At 38.2% G+C, this 26,802-nt stretch overlaps 1 protein-coding gene across 1 annotated transcript in view; it reads left to right on the top strand.

The window, feature by feature from the left end:
- Window positions 1-26,802, top strand: part of PRKCE (protein kinase C epsilon) — a 286,848-nt gene that overhangs the window by 236,718 nt on the left and 23,328 nt on the right. Inside the window, exons 12-13 of the mRNA XM_053938670.1 lie at window positions 21,856-21,994; window positions 24,281-24,469. Of these exons, the coding sequence (XP_053794645.1) occupies window positions 21,856-21,994; window positions 24,281-24,469 (328 nt within the window). The remainder of the gene's footprint in view (window positions 1-21,855; window positions 21,995-24,280; window positions 24,470-26,802) is intronic.

Here is a 26,802-nt window from a genome sequence, read left to right on the forward strand (position 1 = left end):
GGGCAGTTAATATTTAGAAGGCTAGACCAGCACCATTGACCTTATTTGGGGAATGACAAGGTACTTCTAGGGGGAGTTCTTGGTAGAGAGGTCAGCATTGTTTTTTTGCTTCATGTTTATTTGGTGCAAGATTTTCTTGTTTAATGACCATTTGTATAGTGCTGTATTGTGTAAATAAAGCTATGACCTTTACCTTCTGATAACAGTATAGGAGTGAGTTAATGTTAAATGAGAGTGAGCAGGGAGTGGGAATCTGCCAGGGTTAATGCCAAGTTTACATTCCTCTGAGGGCAGCCATGTTCCAGAACCCTCAATAGAAAGGGCAACTGTACCTCTCAACAGATAATAGCAGTGAAATGTTACAGAACATATTTGTATTTATTTCTGGGTGAATGTCACTGATTTTAGATGATTGATGTTTGTGTCTTTATTTTATAACAGGAAGACGTGTGTGTTATCTCTCAGCATTTGATAAGAAGATTTTAACTCAGAGAAACATACACAAAATAAAAATCCAGTAGAGTGGCAGCACATGTGAAACTGAACTGTACTGATACAAAACAAACCCATTTGTTTTCCCAAATGGCTGAGACACAGAGCTGTTTCTGCAGAACCCTGTGCACTAGCTCCAAACAAAATCATACTCTGCAAAAAATTTTCTAACAGAAGAAAGAGAATGCTTTCTGTTTGAATTAAAATTCTAAAGTTGCTTCCTACATGTAATTCTGCTGCTAACAGATAAAATTTAGGATTGAATTTTACTATGCCCTTCAGTCATGTTTGTCTTCAAACAATGAAAAATATTTCTATAACCCTGTTGCAAAGGTGTTGAAACTGTGTCACATTAAGGATGAGGCTTTGCCTTTTTGCATGCTATTGAATGCATCTACTAAAGTTTTATAATAATGGAGAGAAGTGCACAGCAAACATGGTTCTGAGGTGGTAGGCTTCTAACAAAGATTTTGTTGTGCTCTTGAGATGCTTCACTTAACAAAGAATCACTGAATAATGGAACTGTAGAATCACTTGGGTTGGAAGGAAGCTTAAAGATCATCTAGTTTCAACCCCCTCCCATAGGCAGGGACACCTCCCACTAGACCAGGTTGCTCAGAGCCCCATCCAACCTAGCCATAAACACTTCCAGGGATGAGGCATCCACAGCTTCACTGGGCAACCCATTCCAGTGACCCACAGCTTCCCTGGGCAACCCATTCCAGTGACTCATGGTAAAGCATTTCTTCTTAATATCTCAAAATACTGGCAGTTTGAATCTATTCCCCCTTGTCCTGTCACTACATGCTCTTGTCTTGTAAATAGTCTCCCTCCATCTTTCTTGTAGGCTCCCTTCAGGTACTGGAAAGCCACAGTCATGTCATTCTGAAGCCTTCTCTTTTCCAGGCTACACAATCCCAATTCTCTCAGCCTTTCCTCACAGGAGAGGTGCTCCATGCCTCTAATCATCTTGGTGGCCTCCTCTGGGTCCTCTCTGGGCTCTTTCCAACAGGTCCATGTCCTCCTTGTGCTGGGGACTCAAGAGCTGGATGCAGTGCTGCAGGTGGAATCTCACCAGAGGGGAGTAAAGGGACAAAATCCCCTCCTTTGTCCTGCTGCCCACAATGCCTTGGGTGCAGCCCAGGTTACAATCCGCTTTCTGGACTGTGAAGTTGGGAAGTAATGCATAATGTGAGATGAAAACAAATAAAGAACTTTATTTAGTTGGGGGGTTTTTAATAGTGATGACAAAAATGCTGAGCAACCCTTAAAAGAAAATTTGAATTGTGCCCTTCAGTAAAGACACCTGCATACAACTTCTATTTTTTGGCCAGAACCTTGCTACTTTGGGCTCAAGGTTTACATTTATTCTCTTTGCCCATCTTCCCACCCCCTCTTTTATCCACCTCTTTGTTATATAAGAGCTTATCACTTAGACACTGCTCCAGCAAACATTCCTGCATGCAGATCACTACTCAAAGGCTGATTTTGATTGTGAGACTGTTCATATACATGATATCTGCAGCTTCTTGAATGATCTGGGACCTTCTTAGATAGAAAACATGTTTATTTTAAAAGAGCAAATAATCACATTTGAGAAGGCAGTTATTAAAGACCTTAGGTTCTTTTGCTTAACACTGCAAAAGGCAGTGGAAAATGAAAATTTAGCCAATCCAAAAGCTGACATAACTGAGTTATCACTGAATCCTTTGAAAAATTTTTAAATGCCTATTTAGCTGACGGCTTGTACTCCAATGGAAGAAAACAGAAATAATATTGTTCACTAGGAGGATAAATAAATAGGCCTAAAAACTAAAACAGAGAAAATAAAACCAGTAAGAGCCCTAGAATTTTGGGGAGTACACCAAAGTCTCTATTGCTACCAGAATAAATAGTGGTAGGATTACATCAGAAAGACCTTGGACAGACAAGGTGCAGTCTAACCAAGGGAATCAGAAAGTGGAACAAAATGGCTCTGGTGGCCCTGACAGTGCTAAAAATGAGCAGAAAGGGGAGGGGTAATAAGGCCAGAGTGATAATTAATCCCTTCTTGTGCCAAGAGAATGTGCAGTAATGCATGCCCCTCTCCTTGGCTGCCACTGTGTCACAGAGCCTGAACAAGCAGCTCCCCAGAGCAGCCGACAGTAGAAGAAATAATCATAAGTAGGAGTCTTCATCCTCTCAGCAACACTGAGTACATGTGGAGGAGGCAGATGTGGAGCAGGAATAGCAGTGTTGCCAAGGGCAGCTTCTACCAAGATGGGAGATTGTGTGATCTCTGCACGGTCATATACCCAACAATGGATGGCTCCAGGGACCAACAATTTACTCCCCTCACCAAGTTGAATTTTAATCCCCCAAGACCACTTATGATGGGGGTATAATATTTTAGATTAAAAAAACATTTTACAATAACATCCAGCTTTTAAGAAGCGAGGCTTATGAGAAGCCCAAGCAGCGCTTCTCACAATATACATACCCCATGGGTCATCACTTCTTGCTTCCTGCTTAAAGAATTTGTTTTCAGTAGTCAGTCTCACAAAGGAGCAGAAAGAGAGCACAAATAAATGTGAGAGGCCAGAACTAATGGTGGTACTGACATATCTATGCTTTTTTCCTCCAAGCTTCCATTTCCTTCTCCTGATGTATGGAAGATACAGAAAATGTCATTGCCAAATGCAAACAGTACATGCAGTTGTGTGCATTTCTTTTTTCATTAGATTTCATGTATGTAGTCATAAAAGTATTCTTCACAAAGTATTCTAGTATTAAAGTGTGTGATTGTCCCTTCAAGGGAAGGGGAGGGTGGGAGGGCAACAGCAGATTGCCAGCATAGCAGCCACTATGGGTACACTTTGGTATGAAACTGAGTAATACAGAGGCAGTAGCCAAAAAATTAACTGAAGAAAGCTTGGTCACTAATAACGTGAAGAGAGGAACTTTATATGTTCAAAACATCGAATATAAAGTATAAAATTAAATGGTCACAAATAACCATTATAGCACTTCACTAGGTATTTACTTGATTTATTATAGAGTTTCCAAGGGAGATCCTGTGGTCTACTAAGACCCATTTTTTAAAAATGCCTAAATATATTCTAACTCAAATAATGAGTCAGATGGAATTGCTATGGTCAGTTAAGTGTGTAATGGATATTTAAAAGCTTTGAAACATCAATAAATCTGAAAGAGCTCCAACAGAGTACTTGTAGAACAAAAATAATTGGCACTTAAGAAACTGCCTGAGTGTGTATCTGCATAGACTTAATTACCAGTGAGAGGACAGCAAGTATTTATGGTACTGTATACTGAGGTTATAAAAGGAATACCAAATGCCTTCCAGTTCATTTTCTGATAATCTGTAATGGGTCCAGAGAGGCCATAAGTATTATCAAGAGGCTCTGATTCTCATTTATATGAAAGTCTTTAAATATCTACTAGCATAAAAGGATCCTCAGCTTGTGTGTGAAGAAAGCAGACAGCAACTCAGCAGCATATATGCCTTGGATAAGGCTAAAGGCACTCTGCTGCAAGCTTGTTGAAACTGCCTCTGCTAAAACCCTGTGAGTTAATTTCCACAGACACTGAGTGAGAAATCCCCTAAGCAGAGGGGAAAGAAACCTTCCGACAACCTTGGCATTTAGGCAGGTTCTCTTTTCACCTTTTGAAAACTCTCACAAGAGAAAAAGGGAATATTTTGTCAGCTCCAGATCAGAGCTAGTGGTGTGCTTGCACACAAAGTAGGGCAATAGTTTGGGGTTTCTGTGGATGTCCCAAGAGGAAGAGGATTTCACCATAATTTCTAAAACATCTGCAGATTGAGTAGCTGTTTTGTCCATGAGCAAGAGGGTTTGAAGAAATTTTAAAACAGCATCCTGGAAATTCTCTGCGTAGTAATAACAACAAAGCATGAACTGGTATTAGCGAGCTATAACTTATGAAGCCAGACAAAATTTGATGGCAAATCTGGTATAACTCATTACCACTAAAGACTTTCCTCCCCCCCTGGCTCAGATATGTGTGCTCTTAGTTAGGGCAAAATGATATAAACCAAATGCAAGACAGATCTCACTAAAATCAAAAAGTGTGCCCATAGCACATATAATAATAGGGTTTGTTTTTTACACACCTTACGTAATAGAATCATTTTAAAAAGCAGTCAAACATAGTTATGTTTGCCTAATTACAGCAACAGAATTATGGGGGTAGGAAGACAGTGGAAGGAATTCGTGTCTGGGGAAGTGGGCAGTAAAGGATGAAAGGGTGGAGTGGTATCATTGTTAGTGGAGTATTTTGTGTCAACATTTAATAAGTCTGAGTTGAGAATCACAATGCCCCTTAATCTTTTTTTGCTACATTATCAAGTCTTAACACAATATTATAAATTGGCTACAGGGACTATCAACTAATACCCTTATTTGTTTTAGGGTTGGGCAATGGTGAGTTTAATGTATCATGTTAGAGATATAGTACAGCTTCTGCAACTTCTCTCCCATTCTGTTTGAAAAGCATTTTGATAATCTTTCTCGGAGATTTGTTTGTGCATGCATTTTTATTTGGAATTCAAAATGTGATAATACATAATAAAAATATGTTGTAAATATGACATGACATGGGAGTAGAGAAGCCACCATCTGGTGCATAAGTGACTGTGTCTTTAAAAGTTTCTTATTTTCTTTATGGTAAAACCTCTTTCCGACACCAGAAGAAAAAAGCAATTTTACAATGGAATTAAATTGTACTCAGTGTGCTCAGTTTAAGGCTGTCAGAAGGATGCAAAGAGACTTTATTGTGCATTATAATTTAATTAAATTTTATGTGTAAGCTGTATAATTAGGTTCCTTGCTAGTCTTTGCCCACATAACTATCTGGGAGCTTTATGGGATAATTTCTGCTCTTGTCAGAACATAAAGTCTGGTTAGCAGATCTCGGAAGAGGCTGGGCATGCAGAAGTTACAAAGATAATTCCTCAGGCCCAAAATAATTTTTTCATGTTCACAAAATTGTTCAAGAACAGCCTACACTGACCAGTAGTTAATATTATAATCCTACTGAAGTTAGTATTTACATGCAGTAACTACCCAGTAAGTACCAAATCTTAGAGATTGAAATTACATTTTAGCCTCTCAAATCTTTATTCAGAAGTGCCTCTCTCTTGCATTTGGGCTGGACTGTTGGCTTCTCTTGGTAGTGTCTCTGTCTTCACAGCTGAAGGTAAATTGCAGTAGTGGTCTCCTAGTCTTGATGTTGGCAAAAGTGAGTACACTGTAAATTTCCTAAATCATGCCATGTTTTATTTCACGTGAATAACTCATGAGTCATCTTTCCATTGCATTCATATTAATTAAAAATTGTGAGGTGCCTTGTATAAGTAGATTTTAAGTGGTGACATTATAAGTCAAAGTAGCTTTCCCAAGTACGTTTTCTGGAGGAGATGGGGGAAGGCTGCAGCAGCTACATTGGAAACAATGCTGGAGCTGAAACTTCCTGCACATGAAAAGATTGTCTAGAAATGTTTGTGCAGCTTCCTGGCAGAGTTTAGGAGCAAAAGTAATTTGATTTTTCTACACAATTGTAATTTTAAAAGAGTATCTTATAAAATATAGTTCTCTGCATTAACATACATGGCCCTTTTTAATCATATGTCAAAGCAAGAATTGGATTTTGAGCCATCCGATTCTATGACCTATTCTATGACCTATTCTATGAAGCAGCATTCCAAGTTTATTGCATGTGTAGATCAACATATAAGGGCAAGGAACGCCCATTTTTTCAGGCATCTTCTTCATGCTTTACGGACAAATAAAATTCTTCTGAATTTTGCCAGAATCCCTCCACTGCAGTGATCTTCCATCAAACATAATAGAATATTGTTAACTCTACAGAATTTTGGAACAAACAAATCTCTCTAAATGCTTTTATAAAATTAAAGGACAAAATAAATTTAACTCACAATTTTTACAAGAATTTCTGCAGAAATCTGTTAAACTGCTGCTGACTGCTGCTGTTTTGATCCCCGATAAACACAGCAGAGTTAGAAAAGGTTTTAAATGAAGAGCCTACATACCCTTCCCAAGCTCAGACCACGTGATAAGTTAAAAACATGTTTAGGCATGTGAACTATGCTACTGAAATCAGAATAGAAGCAAAAATTACTAAAATCTTTTTTCTAATGATTCCATATAAGTAAACGTTTTGTTGGAAGCAACATTCTCACTGTGTTACATCATTTCATTTATGCTATATAATTTATTTAGTCCTTTCTGTGTAATATTACAGGCACCACTCTGTGGAAATGCTTTCTATAAAAAGACCAAAGTGAGGTTGGAAAAAATCAGTGTCTGTACAAAAGTTCACTGCAGAGTTTTTCTGTTCTGAATAAGAAAGCATTTTTCTCCATGGAAACATGATATGGAGCTTAACAGGAGTCTACTTACTGCTGGGATCTGTGTTTGTTCTCCGCTAAGGACACCCTTGGGAGCATAGGGAAGAAGATTCTTTTCAATTGCTTTCTTTTATAAAAAGAAATATTTTATGTAAAAACCTTCAGCAAGCCTACTCCTTTATGCTTTCTGGGCTTTATAAAGGTGCAGACGGCACTTTTCTAGTATAGAAAAGGCACTGAAATGTTGGCTTATGCTGGTGCATCAATGGCTTCCTCAGGATATGCTCCCAGTCACCTGAGTTTGGCCATTTTATTGTATGTCCTGTGTTGTGGTTGCCAGACTAAAATATTTTCTTTTCTTTTATTTTAAACATCTTCCTTAAATTTTGCAGAATAGTGTTTTTTCAAAGGAACTAAAGAAAAAGAAGACCAAGTTATAGCATAGGTTCCCTGCATTGCTGTGTTTTCACATTTCCCCTGAATCTAATAGTAGTTCTGTCTATTCCAGATAGAAGCACAAAACAGGCATTATTAAGGACATAAACGATTAGTGCTAACTTTTACCAGTAGATTGTAATATTTTACAAGCTTCATCTTTGCTGTGTGTTCTCATCCTGGAGTATGCTGACAGTCTGGTTCTTTCCCTGAGAAATGGCGATTTCTTTTCAATAGTTTTCTTTTAATAAACAACCTTATTGGAATTAAGAAAATAATCTGTATTAACACTGAATAGCCTTCATTGCTTGCATCTGTGTTTAGCAGGTGGATTATAACGTTGCTCTTAGTCTTATCACAGTGTTCCTGCAACCTGGACTTCTCATTTAGATAACAGAACTAGGCCAAAGCACAAGTTTTCTCCGTAGCTGCTGGGAATCATAGCATGATAGCATATCAGGTGGCAAGGAGACCCAGAGATCATCCGATCCAAACTTTCTTGGTAAAACCACTGTCTAGTCAAGATGACTCAGCACCTTCTCCAGATGTATCTTAAGAGTCTCAAATGTTGAGGGATCCTGCACTTCACCAGGGAGATAACTTCAATGCCAGATTTTTCCCATTGTGAAAAATTTTCCTCTTGTGTCTAATTGTAATCTCTCCAGGAATAATGTATGGTCTTTTTTCCATATGATTTCTTCTAAAAAGTAGGTATCTAATTTCTTTGTTCCTTTTAAATACTGGAACATGGTGATAAGGTCTACCTTGAACCTTTTCTTCTGAAGGCTGTACAGTTCAGCCTTTCATCATATGGCAGGATTCTCAGTCCTTTGGTCATCCTTTTGGTGGTGCCCTTGTTGATGCAGCCCAGTGTCCTATTTGCTTGCTTTGCTGCAGCAGCACATTGTTCACTCACACTGAGCTTGTTGTCCACCAGGACCACCAGATCTCTTTCCACAGAGCTGCTCCCTTGCTGAGTAGATACCGGTTTATGGTCCACTTCTGGATATGTTTCCCTGGGTGCAAGACCTGACACTTCTCTGTCGATTTTTGTAATGTCAGCTCACTCTTCCAACCTATCCTGGTCTTTCTGCAGGGTGGCTGTCTTTCCAATATGTCCTCTTCACCACTCGGTTTGGTATTAACATCAATCTTCATCAGGGTACACTTTATCCCATCATACAGATCACTTGCAAAAATATTAAACAGCCTTGAGATCAGGATTGATCCCTGGGGGACCACTTGTGACAGGCTACCAGTTCTAAAAGGAACTACTTACCACCACTCTGGGTATATCCTGCCAGCCAGTTCCCAATGAGCCACATGGACTCATCCAGGCTGTACATCAATTCTCTAGGAGGAAGCTGTGGGAAACTATATTCAAAGCCTTGGTGAAATGCAGGTTGATGATGTTCCCCACTCGCCCCACTTCAACTGAGCAGATTACTTTGTCATTGAATGCCATCAGGTTTGTCACATACAATTTTCCTTTGGCTAATCTGTTATGGCTTTTCGTAATCATGTGCTTCATCTGACTTGTGATAGCCCCAGGACGATTTGTTCCATAACTTTCCCAGGACCTTGAATATTAAGACTGATGAGCCTGTTATTTTCTGGATCCTCCTTTTAGCCCTTCTGGTAGATAGGATTGACATTAGACTTCTTCCAGTCTTCTGAGATCTCCATGACTTCTCAAAGATTATGAAGAGCAGCCTTGCAGTGATGTAAGCCAGCTTCCTTGACACCCTCTGGTGGATATTGTCAGGGCCAAGTGATTTGTAGGAGTCAAGCTCCTGTAATATATTCCTTCACTGACAGTGCGTGGGTTTTTTCATCAACATGGATTCTTGATCCCAAGACCAGGCACGCAACAGTGCTGGTGAAGACAGAGGTAAGGATAGTTTTGGGAGGTGCTGCATTTTCAGTGTTATTGATAACTAACCTCTCCTTTTTAACAGTAGGACAATTTTTAGCTTCTATTTCTGCTTGTTCTTTAGGTACCTGAAGATCCCTTTCTTCTGTTTTTTGACATCTCTGTCTGGTTTCAGCTCAGTCTGAATTTTTTGTTTTTTAAACTCCATCTCTGGACACCCTGGCAATACCCTTGTATTTCTTAAAGGATATTAATCTGCTTTTCCATCTCTGGTACACTTCTCTTTTGGTTTTTGAGCAGACTCAGAAGCTAACAGTTAAGCCAAGGGAAATCTCTTACTCTGCCAACTTTCTGTACTTTTAAAGGGGATGAACTGGTTTTGTATTTCCAGGAGAGCATGCTTGAAACACCCTAGCTTAGTTCCTTTATTGTTCGTAGAAGCTCCCCAAGAAATCCTTCCTAATTGACCTCTGTGCAAGCTGAATTTTGCTCTTCTAAAATCTGAGATCTTTGTCTTAGTACTAAGCTTCAGTGTGCTCAGGCAGATCCCAAAGTCCAACAATATGGTGATCACTGCAGCCAAGGCTATCACCAGTAAAGATATACAAAGCAGGTTTACTTGGTTTGCGAGTAGCAAGCCCAGCAGAGCCTCATTCCTGGTTGGCATATCTAATGTTTGTATGAGGAAGATGTTCTCTGTGCATTCCAGGAACTTGATGGATGATACAAGAGCTGCTGAATTGTTTTTCCACAAATGTATGGGTAGTTGAAGTGATCCATGAGAGTCAGGTTCTGTTGACCTAAAGCTTTCTTTGAATAACACAAATATTGCTTTTTTGGCCTTATTTTCTTGATTGGGAGGTCAGTAGCAGGTGCCTACTCTATGATCCCCATTGGAGACAACCATTTTGATCTTAACCCACAGGAATTCAATAGGGATTCCACAATCACCATAGCTGACTTCTATACATTCAAGCTTCCCCTTAACACAGAGCATGACACCTCCTCCTTTTCTTCCCTGCCTGTCTTTATGTTTATACTTTTATATTTGCCTGTTGCCATCCATCATGGCCCTCCAGTCATGTGAGTTGTCTCTCCATGTTTCAGTTATTCCTGCTTTCTGACTGGGCACAGAGCTCCAGTTCCTTGTGTTTGTTCCCCAGGCTGCATGCATTGGTATACATACACTTGAGATGGTCGGTTGGTCTTTTGTTTCTCCTCTTGGAAGGCAGCTAAGGAATGTTTGTCCTTACTCACCACAGTGCCCACCTCACCACAGTGGCCAGCCTCTTACAAGAGATTCCCTTGCCTCTCCTAGACAGGTGGATCCCATTTCTCCCTGACACTCTTAAGTCATTGAAGAATGTCCAATTGTCGTAAAAGCCAAAACCCTCATGACTGCACCAGCCACAAAGAGAGAAGTTGATTTGCACTATGCATCTATTTTTAGCATCATCTTTTTCTCCAAGTGGTAAAACAGAAGGAAAGATAACTTGTACACCAGTACTTTTTGCTTGCCCTCTCAGCGTTCTGTAGTCTTCCCTGATTGTGGTCCAGGTTCCAGCCTGCCATGTCATTTATGCCTGCATGGCATAAGAGCAGCAGTGGGAGAGCATTGTGTGTTTGTGACAATTTGTGGCACCCTCTCAGCAACATCCCGGACCTTAGCTCCTGGAATGCAGCACACCTCCAGTGGCTATCAGGGTGGCAGATGGGTGCCTCAGTGCCCCTTAACAAAGAGTCCCCCACTATGAAGTCTTCATCATTGCTTTTCACTGCATGCTCTGGTACAGTTTCTCCTTGCTTCTCATGGGTGTCTACAGCTGTTAAAGCTTCATATGTGTTTTTGCTGGGAATGCTGGAGGGTGGGGAATGAAGCAGAGTCCTGCTTTTGGTCAATACCAGGGTCCAAGGTGCCTCATTATCTGTAGTGTCCACCAAAATAATCAGCTCCATCTCAGCACTTCTAATGCTGCACAGCCTTTTAACAGTTTCCTGGCACTCCTGATGCAACAGATCATCAGCCTTTAATCATCTTTGATAGGTCACCTTTTATCTGGGAGAAAGATCTAGGCTCTTATTGCAACCTACCACTCATATTGAAGTCTCCTTACTAGTTCCATATGGCTGGAAGCATCAGAAGCTTTCTCTGTAGAATTGCTGGGTTTAGCACAGCCTGGTTTTCCCTTCTTCAATCAGTCAACAATATGTTTGGTACTGGTCATTTCCGAGGCAGGTGTTGACATTTGTACTACATTAACAAGGAAAATGTCATCTGACATTCATGGAAGATAAAGACTTTTTGTCTCCAAAAATAATAGGGTCAGAGCACAGGATAGGGGGTTATATACACCTTAAAATAATCTGCATTTAGTGTGACAGCAGGATGACAATATATAAGATTGGATCAAATTCACCTATGCTATCACAGCTTTGATTATCATTTAATAGTAATTTCAGAACTTACACTTGATCTTAATAGTCACTGTGGTGGAAATGATAGGCTTCCAGCAAGGGAAGTTTGTTTGCTCAGTATTGTGATTTGGAATGAAAAACCATCTCCCCTGTTGGACTTATATCATATTAAAATAATATTGCTCTTGTTACACAGCATGAGTTTGATTGACCTTTAGGCAAGGGAAGTGTAAGGCTTACAAGTTAAATGCCATTTAAAACAACTGGCTAAATCATAAATTCAAATTGACCTGGTTTATGTATCTGTGATTTAAGAAGAGATTTGGAGATGTCAGATTAGATCCAGGGCTAAACAACTGAAAGAGAGCGACTAAAATACTCAACTTTAGTTGATTAAAGATATTCTGATCCTGTTTTTCTCTGGTGTCTTGACCTTACTAAAGTTCACTTAGTATGTAATGGAAAAAACAACGGGTTTGATAGCAAAATACAGGAAATGCCTGCAATCATGCCTGATTACAGTAGCAGCTTTTCTTCTGGTTTGTTGGAGTTTTTTGGTTGTTTTTTTTTTTTCAAAATACTCTCTCTGTGTGCCTGAAACAATGTAGAATAATAATGCTTTGGAGCCCTTTACTTGGTGTGTCAAAGCAGAGCAATTAGATGTCTGGCTTTTTGATGGATATGCATGTAGGGAGTTTTTGAACAGGAATGCTCCATGTGATCTAAGTCACAAAAAAAGAAAGAAAAAATAAGAATTATTAGAGGGCATAACTTAAAAGCCTAGAAAACTGTGTGTGTGGCAATTCCACCATGACTAAGACAAATAAATGCAGGTCTTTTTAATAAACCTGCCTTTAACTTTCAACTACAAAAATGGAAGTTTTACAATTAATTTGAATGAAATATCAATCTGGAATAAAGGAAGCCAGGAAGCAGCTTATACTGAATGTACACAAAGGCTCAGATTTATCTCACCTAACTGTAGGAACACAACTGAAGCTTCCAAGTCAGGATCCTGCTTCTCCTGGAGTACATTTACAGTCAGTGCAGTAGGACAGACTGCTTTAGGGAGCTGTGTAGCCCACATGTTCTGTGTGTCACCTGCTTGAAGATATCTGTGGAGATGGCCATGGAGGGAGCCTGGGGCAAGCCATGGTACCTCAATTAACCTCCTGTGACTAGTGGCACAAATCTAGTCAGAATCCTGCAAAATACAAGATAGAAAATTAAAACCAAAGCAAAATGTTTCAGAGCTCTACTTACATTCATGTTTAAGGTAAATTTTGAAAATTGATGGAATTGAAATTGATTACAATATATATTTTAATTGTGTTTTTTGTGATACCTGTATAAGATGAAAGATCCTTGTTGTTGATTATTAAGTTACGAGGATTCATTGCTGAGATAGCTCAATGAGAACTGCTTCCAGAAATGCAAAGTGCTACCTAGATATGCATGCATTTGTTTGGTACATATTTTCCTACTCTATATAAGAAAACTTCAGTCAAAAGTTGGAAGGAGAAGAAAGAATTTCAGTATTTTTGGTTAGACACAGACACTGTATACCTGAAATGCAAGTGTTCTTTTCTTTCTACTTGCATGATTTGTATTCCATTGTTGTTCAAATGGTAATGATTTTGTCATCCTACCTACTAAGGTCATAGAGGAAAAAAAAAAGAAAAACAACATTGCTTTTGGTTTCCAAAGAAAAACTTCTGAGCAGATCCAAACTTCATTGGGGTGTCCACTGATAAATTTGCTTTCTAAGGTTCTGGTAACATTTTTTCGGAACTGAGTTTTCAAAACTTGATCTAACAAGCTTTTCTAGCTTCACACTGTCCTTTCACTGTCTTTCATCAAGTGGTTTTATCAAATAATGACTACGTATTGTTTTCTTTAAAAGGATTATGGATATACATAGTAGGCACTTTTAGTTTGCGCTCCACCTAACTTATTGTTATAATACACAATCTTGTTTTGATGTTACTTGAGATACAAAAATAAGAGCACTGAACCTCGCTGAATAGCATACCACAGTTTGAGTCAATCCTTGGCTAAGCCTGGGGACCTCTCTTGTCTTCAGTGAGGTCACCAAGGTGTCAGTGAGGACAAGTTTTATCACATTACATATTTAGCAATGACTTAACACATGGGCTTTGTAGTGGAGGCTGAAACAGTAAATATCATTAGCAGTAGGACAGATTTCACCCCATTGTTCCCACCCTGAATATGCAGAGCCAGTTAAGAATTTTTCAGCTGAAATTTTCAAGGAAAATGTAAGAAAATGGTGGTTTAAACTGAAGTAGAGAGAGTGAGAATGAAAGAAGAAAATCCCGGAGGAAACTAGTGGTAGCCTTAATATTGGAACACTCAGCAGGGTGGGGGAGGACCAGGACATGCAGGCAGCTCAGCCCCCATGCAGAGCCAGTCCCTGGCTGGAGCACCAGGCTGGGGGCTGTTTACCTTGCTTTCACAAAAAGCACAAAAGGTTTGTAAAATCTCAAGAAGGCTTACAAAATTGTATAAATTTGTATCTATTTTAACTGCAAGTTTCTGAGGCAGGTTGTTTGTCCTATGCAATAGGCTTAAAATGAAGCCAGGTCCATTCATGGCAGTTCTTATTTGGTACAAAAATTCCAGGCCTATGGGCTATGGGAGGAGAGAATTGCCACTGGGATCCTACAAAAAGCTTGTCTAAATCAAGTCTTTGTCAGTAAGCTAAATCAAGAGGCAGCATTGTAGTGCTATATCACATTCCTATCTCAGACCTATGGAAAAATTGTTGCATTCCCAGGTGTGGGAGTCATGAAAGATGAAGCTTATAAAGTAACATGATGTGAATGCTAAGGCAACCTTCTCTTGAAAGAGAAATAGAGACCGCTCCCTTCTGTGCTTAGCCAATTTTAGAGAATGTTTTACATAATGCATATTTGAACTTGTGCATATTCCACTTAGGTTCACAAATAAAAATGTGAAAATAATAAGAAAGGAAAAGTCATACAAAGGAAAGCTGTTAAGTACAATATATTTATTTGCCTGCATATTATTTAAAGGAAACCCAGCATAATAAGATAAGCAGATCAGGCACAGTAATGTCCTAAGCTGCTACCGACAATTGTAATAAAGTTATGGTCAAAGCCAGTAAAAAAGCCATATAAAGAAATTATTTTAAAGAAAATTTTTTCTGCTATTGTAAAAGTCATTCGTTTCCTTAAGCTGCTGGAAATGAATATTAAACCTTTGTTCAATATGTCATTAAGACGTCAATAAGCTGTTAGGACCATGTAAAAACATACAGCCTTCTTTTCTATTTTGGGACCTTGCTAACCTGAAAGGTTTCTCAATGGTGGGCACTGCTGGAGAGGTGATGTTATGCATCTGCAAGCCTCGCTTTTGCCTTGCAGTTATGAGGGCTTACAGAGCCATAGACAGTGATCATGTGTTTATCTCCCTCTGATGTTTTTGGTGGGTAGATAGCAAACTGGCTTTTGCTACATCCCTCCTCCCATCTCTGCCACCCCTTAGTCCACAACTCATTTGTGCAAATGGCAGGGTGGTGGATCTTGTGTTATATAAGGAAATAAATGTGTGTGTTTTTTAAAGTAAACATGCTTGACAAGAGAATGTCACTATGGTCACATTAAAAGTCAAAATTTCACATTTATGTCTAGCCTCCTGTCTAAACTATCACTGTTTTCTTTGATGAAAATAAATTATAGTATATCTGGCTTTATTTGAAACCAAGTCTGTCATAGTAATTCATCTGCCATTAGCAATTATACACACTGATACACATCAGAATAAGGTGGGTTCACTTTATTCCAAACTTCACACTGGAAAATAGAAGTTTTCAAGTCTGCACAGCAGATTTTTCTGTCTATTACTGAGTAAGACTCTACTACAGTGTTTGTTATATATTATCTTTATTCTTTGATGATATCAAGTAATGTAACAATGTCAAAAAGTGTGTATCGTAAATTCAGTAATTACTTAATCACAGGCCAAACTGAGATATCCTACAACAACAAAAGCAGTAGAGCCATCTTTTTCTCACTGTTAGTCTCACTCAGGTATCCCCCTACTTCCTCTCTGCTAGCACAAACTGCTCTACTGTCATGAATTCACTCACAAGCATGAACAATCCAGTGTGTCCCCTATTTTTTATTCCATAGAAAAGGGAGGTCACTGGTAAAACCTAATACCCAACAGCACTGCAATTATTGCCTGTTTGTGCTCAGTAATCTCAGAAAGTACAGGCTCCTTCTTTCCCCTAGAGGTTTTCAAATGGGAAAAAAATTAGTATTACTTTGTGTTTTCTTAGTAGGTATGATTTGAATTTTCCCATTTATCTCTGATCTGTTGCAGAGGGGAAAAACAGTCTTGCTGATGGGTTGTGTCTAAAATACTTAGAGCAACAAAAGAATCCACTCTGCAAGTACAATCCCCTAATATATCTGTCCTGTGCTGTTTATGTATGGAAACTGAGATTAAGTTGGTGAGATCTAATCACTAAAAAAGCTAACATCAGAACTTTTAAATTGTTGACTTTCCTTTATATTTTCTGACTTCTCCATATACAATTTCATCTTGCTTAGAATTGTGACCTAATACATTAGTTATCAGTATTTTGTGGGCATCAAAGAGGAAATTTGTGCTGGGTACATGAGAGACCTGATGTAGGTGAGCATCTTTGTCTCAAAAGCAACTTGGATATCACTGAGTAACTAAGAAAGTAATTATAGGAATGTAGAAGTCTTACCTTAATTAAACAGATTAAAAAAATCATCTTGTTGAAATTTCTACTTGCTATGATGACCGTATTGTCTTCAGTTATGAATTTCAGTAACATTAGTAACTAAAGAATGATTCTGATGGTTTTTCCATGTTGTTGTAGGAAGTTCCCTTTTTACTTTCTGTGGTTTCTTGTGTGAACAGTTTGTCTATTTAAAGCCTGCAGAGAGGACGAAATTTTCCCATGCAGGGGAACAATGGCATGATTTCAAACACACTATTGAAAGGGTTTCTTGCAGTTGAAAGTCACCAAAAAAAGTGGTTGTTCTGTAGTTCTATACTCTAGGCTTTTGTTGCTTTCAAATCTTTCTGAATGCTGATGTTTTATAGATGTTTAGTAAGGTACAATCCTTCATTTAACTTTTAACTTATAAATAAATATTCCTACTTCCAATGTTGTTTTTTGTACATAATAATTATTATGCTTCGTTCTGTGAAGTGTTGCTCAATCAACAGTCAGAGCAGAAGTGGTAAAATAGCCACTGTAAAGTGGTTGCTTGCCAGCTTGTGATCATATTTCTCAGCTGCTTGATCTTGTTCTTCAAATATGTATTTATTTAGTCACTGCTGTTTACTGTGTTGAAAGACTACTGTTAGTAATGTTTGGCAGACTTTCTGACTTTACTGGTCCAAACCCATCTTGATTGTTTAACTGTCTTACTTTCAACAAGAAAATTGTGTGTTATCTAAATGGCACTTGTGACACACAGTGCCACTTACACAAGATGCTTATATCTCTGGCTGCTGGTGGGATTTGGACTTTAAGTACCCAGTCCTATGAAATACTCATCCACTGAGCCTTTGGAAGAAGCCAAGGCACTCAGTGTCTCATGGAACTCACGTGTGGAGGAAGAAGTGAGGGTTACAGAAGTTTTTGCACAGGTTACCTGTACAGCCTGCTCTTCTGTTCCAACTTGCACAAACATAACTCATAATTCTGATTCTTTCTTGAGATACCACCAGTCATTCCAACTTCTGAGGTAATTGTGATGCTGGCAGGTATGCAGAAGTAGAGACCAAGGCTTAAATTTCTGTTTAAAGCTTTCTCAGAACAAAACCTGGCCCCCCTCCAAAAAAAAAAAAAAAAAAAAAAAAACAAAAAAAAAACAACCCACAACATTTCATGCAATGACTGCTCAAGTCAACTGAAGTGGCTCTACAAAGTATCTTGGCAAAAAAACAAAGGCGAGAAATAGCTTAATGTAGCATTGCTGCATTCAAGAAATCTGAGCATTCTCCTGCCTTAACTGGTTCGGTTGTTTGCAGTTGCATGTAATTAATTACTCAGGTTGTAGGAACTCATTTTGTCAGACACAGATGACTTTCTTACTTGCTACAAAGAGAATGCAAAATGAGAAAAAGAAGAATTTAATAGACCTTTGTCATTGAGCTATTTGACACTGTATTATTTGGTATGTTCTGATTCAGAGGTAGACAACTGGCACTAAATCCAGGAAAGAAATAAAAGACAGAATGGATCAGAATGAAACAATCTGTACAGAAGATTATTTTACATTCCAGATATGGCTGTGTACTTTACTTTTGGAGGAGTAGGAGAGCTGGCTGTTTCTTGGAACAGTTCTGGGGAAATACGGGTCATAAAAGTTAAAGTTTTAATGTTTTTCAGTGATGCTGCTGCTCTGGAAACACAAGCTTCCCTGACAACTAGTATTCTCTTACTTTTCCTTTTGTTTCCTTTACTCTGTATGTTTTGGTTGTTGGTTTTTTTTTTTTCCTGTGAAGTGTTAAATAGCACATTATCTGTTCCTACTCTCATATTAATTTAGTTAACTAAGATTTCTTTTTCCAAAGTTGCAGAATTAGAGGGATTTGGTGAGGTTTCTTGGTTTGGGGAGGTTTTTTCTGGCAAACTTTTTTTAATCTGGCAACTGTAAATTGACAGAAGGATTTTCAGTGCAAGTGCTTTTATGGACTATGATGATCTTGTGGGTTAGCCATGAATTTGGCACTTTGCCAGACTCCCAGCTTACCTTTTAACCTCCCATATGTACTTTGATGGGAGTCATACTGCTGTTGTTTTAGCCTCTTCCAAATTTCTTTTGAAACTCTGGTGCACTTTGTGATAACACAAATCTACTGGTATTACATTTCATTATTGCGTGAGTAATTAAGCTGATGTCCTCAGTGCCTTCAATAGAGTTTTGAAGAGGCTTATAGGCTTCACTGCACAGTTTTGCCTTGATAAAGGGGTCCCAGTTGTTTTTATTCTGACAAGTAAGATTATAGTTTGGTAAATGGTAAAAAAGTTAAATTGACCTGTGCTTTTACAGTTAGGCTTAAAATTTCATTGTCACTCTTTACAGGTAGTAAGAATTTAATAATTAGACTCCTCCTAGTTTTCTCTTGGCTCAGTTTGTTTCTTCTGTTTTTCCACTGTCAAGCTAAATTTTTATTGCTAATTTCTGTGTCTTGTACAAATCCTTAAAGAAATAAAAAGAATGGTGAGTATCTTGTTTTTATCCAGTATGTGGTGCCTTAGTGTTTTTATTGCTCTTGAGGTTTCTCTTAGCTTAGGAGTTTCCTGGATTATTGACTATATCTCCATTCAAGTTCATGGCTACTATATGGATGGCATTGAATTAAAGTTAAATGATTTTAGGTCCTAACAATTCCAGTGTGTCACCTTCCTACTTGGGGAAGTCCTGTGATCAGAGTTAAGACATCATTTTAGAGTCTTCTCATAAACACTTAATATTTTAAACACTTAATAAAGTGGATCCATTTTTTCTAAGCAGCCTCTCAAATTTCTTCAGTTCCTATCATAATTATATGTATTATGACCTTCTTTCTAACAGTCTGTTGTGATGGTGGCTGTAAGTGGTTCCAAGATTACATCAAACAGTAATTATAGTTTGATTTCTTTATCTGAACATCTTGACTTCTTGAAATATAGTTTGTATTCTTCCTTAGTTAAGGAACATCCAAGATAACACTGCACTTGGAAGGTTATAAGCTACAGCTACAATCTTGTTTCCTTCTTCAATCTGCAAGAGCCTTACTCTGATGATCACATTCTATAGGTGTTGCTATAGTCCTGTTTGAATGCAGATCTTTTTTATTGTAGCACTTTTAAGTCACTAAAGCAGCAGTTTTGGGAAGGCACATGATTTTTGAAACAGGGAGCTTAATTTTGTTTCTTGGACTTCTTGTGGGGGGGACACAGAGCTGTTGATACCTGTTTGCCCTGGCATTATGTTGGACAATTCTTGCAAATCACTTTCCAGAGGCAGGAAGAGGTGGTTACTTGAAGGTTTAAATGGTTATATGTAGGGGGTTATGTTGCAGCCAGCTGGATCTTGGATTGTTTAGGAGCTGTTGAAATGAATGACCTTAAGGAACGATAAAATACGCAGTCTGCTCCAAGGGGCCATACATGGGTGACCACTGAGGTCCTGCAAGAGCAGTGTAGCTGATCCAGAGATAGCGAAGTGTGATGTAGGGGATATTGCTTGCTATAAACGTTTCTACAGCCAGAGTATACTTCAGCCACACAACCCATATCTGACAAAGCTAGTTTATGTAGGAGACAGTGGTTTTACTGTTACTGAGGTAAATATGACTTTGTTGTGCCACATAAGATTTGTTTTACACGCACAAACCACTTTGTAACGTGTACATAACACAACCTATCTCTGCATGCACAGTAAGTTCTTCAGTGCTTCCCAGTATCTGCTTTGTAGATGTATCATTGCAGATGTGCAATGATTATGCAGACCTTGAGTAGCAAGTCCACTGTGTCCCAGAAATAGCTGATTTTTGTGTTGGCCTGTGTGCCTGCTTGAGGAATATATGGACCAACATGTTAAAAAATGTTTAACAAGTGTCAAAAGGAAACAAAAAAAAAGCAAAAACAAAAAACTAAAATCCACCTACTGAAATTGGTGTGAGAGGCAGAAAATTTTTGGGGAAATCCCAGCATACTGCAGCCTTGGAAGGGCTGTTTAATCAATTAATGTGCATAAATGCTTCCACCATGTTTGGTGTCTGTGGTTCTGAAGGCTGGAATCTGACAAGGAGGCATTTCTCTGGAAGAAATTCTCTGAGTAGGGTGAAGACTTCTCATCCCTCACTTAGGTCAAATTTGATGGCGTAAAGGATTTTTGCAAAAAAACTCCTCATCTTTTCATAGGCCTTTAGGGTGAAGTTCATTAACAGAGGCTGGCATGGGACTTTATTCTTCTTCTCTGATTTAGAACTTGCCTACACACACGCAAGTTCCTTTTTTTTTTTTTTTTTCATCAATTAAACCTAAGGAAATTTGTGTAATTCCAGGAAAAAGAATTCTGATCAGAAAGTGCTGACAGTCACCTAAAGACATGTTCTCCTTTTGATTCTCACCTATTTTATGTCTAAATATACTATGTATCTTTAATCTATATCAGAGACACCTAAAAGTCTATACAGAAATATAAAAAGCAAATGTTGTTTTGATACACATGCAATGTAAGTGGGATTTTTTTTTGCCTTTGTTTTATGTTTATGTTGTTATAACTACGTGATGAAGAGGTTTTACTTGTGGGGAGGGGGCAGTGAGATGGGGGGCACTCTCATGCAAGTGAGAGTTCTTTCATGCACTGACTTCCCAGATCCTTTTGTTATTAAGTCTAAGGCAAGTGGCAGGTAAGTTAAATGGTACTTAGCACCTATTGTGTTGGAACATGTATTAACCATCAATAAAATATTTAGAAAATATGCAGAGGGCAAGACAGGAAAGGTGGATATCCTTTTCTCAACCTTTTTTTGACCTAACCCAATTTTATAAGCAGACAATTGTGTGGTTTTGACACAAAGACATTTGTATGATCAGAAACAGCTGCTAAGATATGTTGTTTAACAATGAATGCAAAATATTTCTGTGAAATTATTTTTGAGCAGGCTTAAGCTACAGAAAACAGTGCTCCCAAGGATGGGAATGTTGTTTTTCTTCCTTCTCATTGCACTCTGAACTTTGAATTGCTGCTATACATTAAGAATCAAATTCAGAGTAATCCAAGTTTGAAAATACCTACTCACTGAACCCATATGCTAGATTATGGATAAATTGGTGCTCCTTGCTTAGTGCTAATGGAAAAAATAGAGAATAGCTTCATTGACCTATTTCACACTGACAGAATGATAGATCAGTAGGAAACAAGAAACTCAGATCTTTCCCAAACTTTTCTGATGCTGCCTCGAATACATAAAACTGTGCTTTCATGCAGCTTAAGAGAGTAAAAACTTAGTCTTACAAAATGCTTGTAATTGCCTGTTTCTTTATTTTATTGCTTTTAATTAGGTCTGTTTAGTGACAGCTGCCAACTTTTCATGCACATGCAGTGAAGGACAGTTTCTCAGTGGGGTTTGGGAAACCATTTATTTGTCAAATTCTATAGTTTATTATGAAATTCAAGAGCACGTGAACAAAATTTGAGAGTTGATTTAATTTGAGGCCTTTGTATTTCAGGGACCTGAAACTGGACAATATTCTTCTGGATGCAGAAGGCCACTGTAAACTGGCTGACTTTGGGATGTGCAAAGAAGGGATTCTGAATGGAGTGACCACCACGACGTTTTGTGGCACACCTGACTATATAGCTCCAGAGGTATTTTTTTGCAGTGCACTAAGAGTACAGATATTCTTATTCATCAGACTGTTACCTGTGTAATTTTAGACAGTCTTTACACATAGATTAAAACAGCAGACTAGACCCTGCTGCAGTTGTGCTTAGGTAATCTTGCAGAAAAGCACTATTTCTTGATGATGGGAGTGGTTTTTCTAGTATTTGTTTTCTGAAATTAAAGTTATTCTTCTCAATTTACTCATTTGTGAATCAGCATCATTATGATGAATTTTAGAAGCCTTTAAGGTGCTAGATGCAACTGAGTATTGCAATCGTAGTAACCTTAGGTACTTATAAAAATGTTTTTATTTTTTAGTGAGGTTTAAAAGAACATATTCATACAGTAGAAGCCATGTGTTTGGTGTCATTTTGTCTACAGCCTTTGTGGGAATATAATATTTTTTTCTTTCTGTGTGAGTGAAAGATACTATGCCTGTGCATAGATTTGCACAGAAAGATGGAAACTAGATGTAGATGCTGCATATTAGTTGGCAACATTTCAAGATGTTAATTGGATGAAATAAATAGCTGAGAGTAGAGTGGCTTTTACATATTCTAGATTTTAATATTATGAGGTGCATTTCAAAGTGCCTAAAATGAACCAGTATTGAACAGTTATTCTGCTAGGCAGACTTTGTCTGCTCAGTTGAGTTAGTAACCTGTGCATCTTTCCACTTGAAGATTCAGTGTGCGGGTTTAATGGAAAAGTGTTGTTGGTTTGTCTTTCATCAAACATAAATTTGCAGTGAGGAAAAATGTTATTTATTATTCCTTAGAGTCAATAAATCATAAATCCATACTGTTAGTATGGAGTTGTTCATGGCTGTCCAACTTCGGTAGCACAACTGATAAGGTGTGAATCATCTTGAAACTATCATTATATAAATGTGTGTCTTACAGAGTTTGAAAAGTATTCCAGCATTAAAAGAAAATAAATACCAGTGTGGTAGTTTTGGCTATGTATGAATTTTTTTCTGATTCAGTATACTAATTGAGTCCTTTGACAAATTCTTTGAAAATTATTACTGAAAATAAAGCAATGATAAGAACCCAGGAACTTTTACTGAGGCTTCCAATTTGTCATCTTAATTGTAGAAGTTTAGCTCCTGCTTCTATTTCTCTTGCATCATGGTGATATGTTTTAATTTCCTTTTCTTCAGTAGTATCCAATTTCCGAAGAGTTTCCAGAACACTTGAAAAGTATACATCTAATTTTCTGTATTTGGTGCCTATAAAACATAATTTTCTTTCAATGAAGAATGTGGATGGTATCCAGACATGTGTTTCCAAATGTTAAACTCATTTCTGTTTTTATGCTAAGGCTGAATTTGGTTTTTTTATATTGGTCTTGATTCCCAACTACAGCACTAAGCCCAAGCAGTTCACCACAGGATTTCTCACTGCACTGTGCAGTGTTGTGTAAGGAGCTGGTGGATTTGTTGCCATTCCAAGTGATTTTAAGGCAGCCAGCTTCACCTTAAGCAGGCACCCACTCTCCTTTCCCCGGTTCCCTGTCATGCTGAACCAATGCAGCCAAACTGCAAGCTTCTTCAGTGAAAAGGAGACAAGAATTAAACTTGTTCCTGCTACAACAATAGTTCTGTAACACCAAGTGCTACTATAAAACTTCATCAAGCTAAACTCTTACTCGCTGCTAAAGGTATTTTCTACAAGGTTGAACTTGTGCCACATGAGAAGTTGTACCCAGTTTTTCCTGAAAGCAAGTGCAATTAAAGTGAATTCTACAGCCATGTATTGTACAGCAGTTTAATGCAGTAAAAGGACTTGAACAAAAATGCTTTTGGCCTCCTTCAACCCTACCTAAAAGGACAAGAATAAATCTCTCAGATGATATCTTCTGCAGCATTAGAAGCTGGTTCAGTTTGTTTTGTTCAAGATAGAGACAAGGAAATGTTTCACATTTTCCACCAGTCTGTTTTGTATATGTGATCTTTTTTCCCCTATAGTGTGACCTGCTTTAAACAGCTTGGAAGGATATGCAGCCCTTTTGCTCACAAGCATAGTCGTTTACTCAAGGGACTGATAAACTCTCAGTACTTCTGAGAACAACATCTCGTTGACACTGAGCTGTGTTAGTGCAAATTGCATGGGTAAGAAACCCTGCCTGCTGTTACTGAAATCAGTGTGTGATTCAGTCCTGCTTAGGTACTGGGGCATAGAAGAGCTACATCATGTTAAAACAGCAAAAGTGCAGCTGAGACAGTTGTCTCACTTGTCTCTTCAATCCAATCTCTTTTTCTATGCTAGATCCTCCAGGAGCTAGAATACGGTCCATCCGTGGACTGGTGGGCTCTGGGTGTTCTCATGTACGAAATGATGGCTGGACAACCCCCCTTTGAAGCTGACAATGAAGATGATCTCTTTGAATCCATCCTTCATGATGATGTATTGTATCCAGTTTGGCTCAGTAAAGAGGCTGTCAGCATTTTAAAAGCAGTGAGTCTTCCATTACTTGCCTTCTTCCTCCTCCTCATGGGTTTTTGGCGGGTTGGTTTGTTGGGTTTTTTCCTTGATTAAAATTGAATTTGCTGAAAGCTGTTGAGAGCAGTCACCACTGGGAGTTCAAGCACAGTTCAGAGTGCCACTGTTAGGATAATGGGGCCTTGGATAAATTACACCACTTGTGGGAAAGGAACAGAATGTTTGTATTCCACACAGTTGTACACTGTATAAATCTGTGTACTGCAGAATCTCGTTTCAGGGAAAACCCAACCAGCTAGAAATGTGCTATCACTTTGACACTTTATATGCCATATACTCCCATCACTAGAGTGGGAGAAGCACTACATAATTAAAGAAACAATGTTTTTATTTAACCCGCTTACAAAATTTCCTGTCCCTTTGCCGTTTTTCCCCTGTCATCAAGATGGGTTGAAAGCCCTTTATTTACAGTTGCATGTTCTATTTTATAGTTCACATGATAAGCAGCCTTACTTTAGTGTGATTGTTTCTGTTGTCATTGGGATATTTCAGTATGAGTGGTGACTTGACAGCAACTTGTGTCACCAAATGTAACAATTTTTTAAATCAGCCAATATGTACTACTGGGCAAATTCAGTTTTCAAATTCAGTTTTTAGACTGTCTTTATAAAGTCAGGTTTATACAGTCATTCTTTAGTATGAATGACACTGACATAAATTCTTTCTTCTGTGCTAGTATCATTCTAAAATGAAAAGCAAAACAATACAGAAGTAGTATGCCAATCCCCATAGCTGGCAAAAAACCAAGAAGGATTTTTGGCTTGAAAAATAACTTGGTTTTTATTTATTCCATTTTACCACCGTCTTTGAAACTGGAAAATTTCTGCCTTTCTATGTATTTTCTTTCAGCATCTGGAGTAAGGGAGACTTTCAATTATGAAGGCAGCTGATAGTGTAAAATCCTGCAGAGATCTTCATATGGAGTTGTTTTGAAATTATATGTAAAACATAAACAAATTGTGATTTTAACACCAGTGGACAGCACATTCTGCAGAAATTCTCATCTTGACCTTTTGATGAAAATATCTATGAGCAAGAGAGATGGTCTAGCAATGATTCAAAGCAGAAGTCAAAGTTAACCTCTCAGAAGTGTTTGCTGAAATATCTCTTTTGCTACATTCACTGTAGTGAGAAGATAAATGATTTTTTACTGCTGGTAGTAACTTATTAATACCTATTCTCACTTCTCCCCCAAATAGCTTTCTGACTACTTTTTGTTACCTCACATGATACTTTCATGCATCCATTTCTGTTTCCAGATCCTTTGATTGTTTTACGTCAGCAATTAAAATATATGGACTTGAGCTGCAGAGTTCGGGCTTATATCCAGGGCTCAAGGGTTATTTTGGCACATTGTAAAGGAAGGGTTGTTGTCAGTTTTCATACCTACATCTGATTTTCATTGGAGTCCAGGGGATTTTCTATTATAGCTGACTTTTTTACAGAATTTTCTGAGACTGTTTTCCTGAATATACATTTTGATAGTAGGAATGGTGATTTGTATCATGCTGTAGTCATAGCCTTTTTTCCAATTTCATGGAACTGTGGCATTTACACCATAAATAAAACACATTTTCTTAGGATTAGCAACCTGCTGCCTACGAATGTGTGGTGTGAAACCTGCTTGAAACTTGTGTTCTTCATCTGATACTTGTCCATATGAAGAACAGGAAAAACAGAGGAAAGAAAGAGGCGTCTATGTATTTTACTGCTGAATGGTAGCAAGGGATTAACTTTGGAACACTTCATTTCCTCACATTGTGCTTCAAGACATGAGTTTTATTCTTTTGAAACTGTGTATTTTTACAGTCCTTCAAACACCATGTAAGGAAAGTTTAATAAGAAGACATTCTCTTGTATTAAGTGGCAATGTTGTCCTATTTTCTGAAGTTTTCCTGTTATTTCCATCAAAACACTGGGGATTATATTAAAGCTCAGTATTACAAGGCAGCATGTTGTGTATCTCTTGAAAATCCACGCATCTTATTAGTCCTGTTTCTGTGAATTGACAGGAATTACTATTTAAATTGTTTCCTGTGTAGTAAGGAAAACAATTCTCCATTGAAATTGGCTCTCTGTTTCTTCCCAAGCAATGGAGAGATATTGTCTCTACAGTGTGTGTTCCCTGTGTACAGACTCTACAGTCTCTGGCTACAGAAGCAGAACTGTGTTTTTAATCTGTGTGATTTATTTCAAGAAGCAAAATTTGGGGAGGCTAATGATCCCTTGGTGGGGGCCTAATGATTCAGGCTCTAAGCAGCATTTTGTCCTGTTATCACTTAAGTCAG

Source organism: Vidua chalybeata, chromosome 3, assembly GCF_026979565.1.
Source record: "Vidua chalybeata isolate OUT-0048 chromosome 3, bVidCha1 merged haplotype, whole genome shotgun sequence".
In the NCBI taxonomy this organism is placed as follows: Eukaryota; Metazoa; Chordata; class Aves; order Passeriformes; family Viduidae; genus Vidua; species Vidua chalybeata.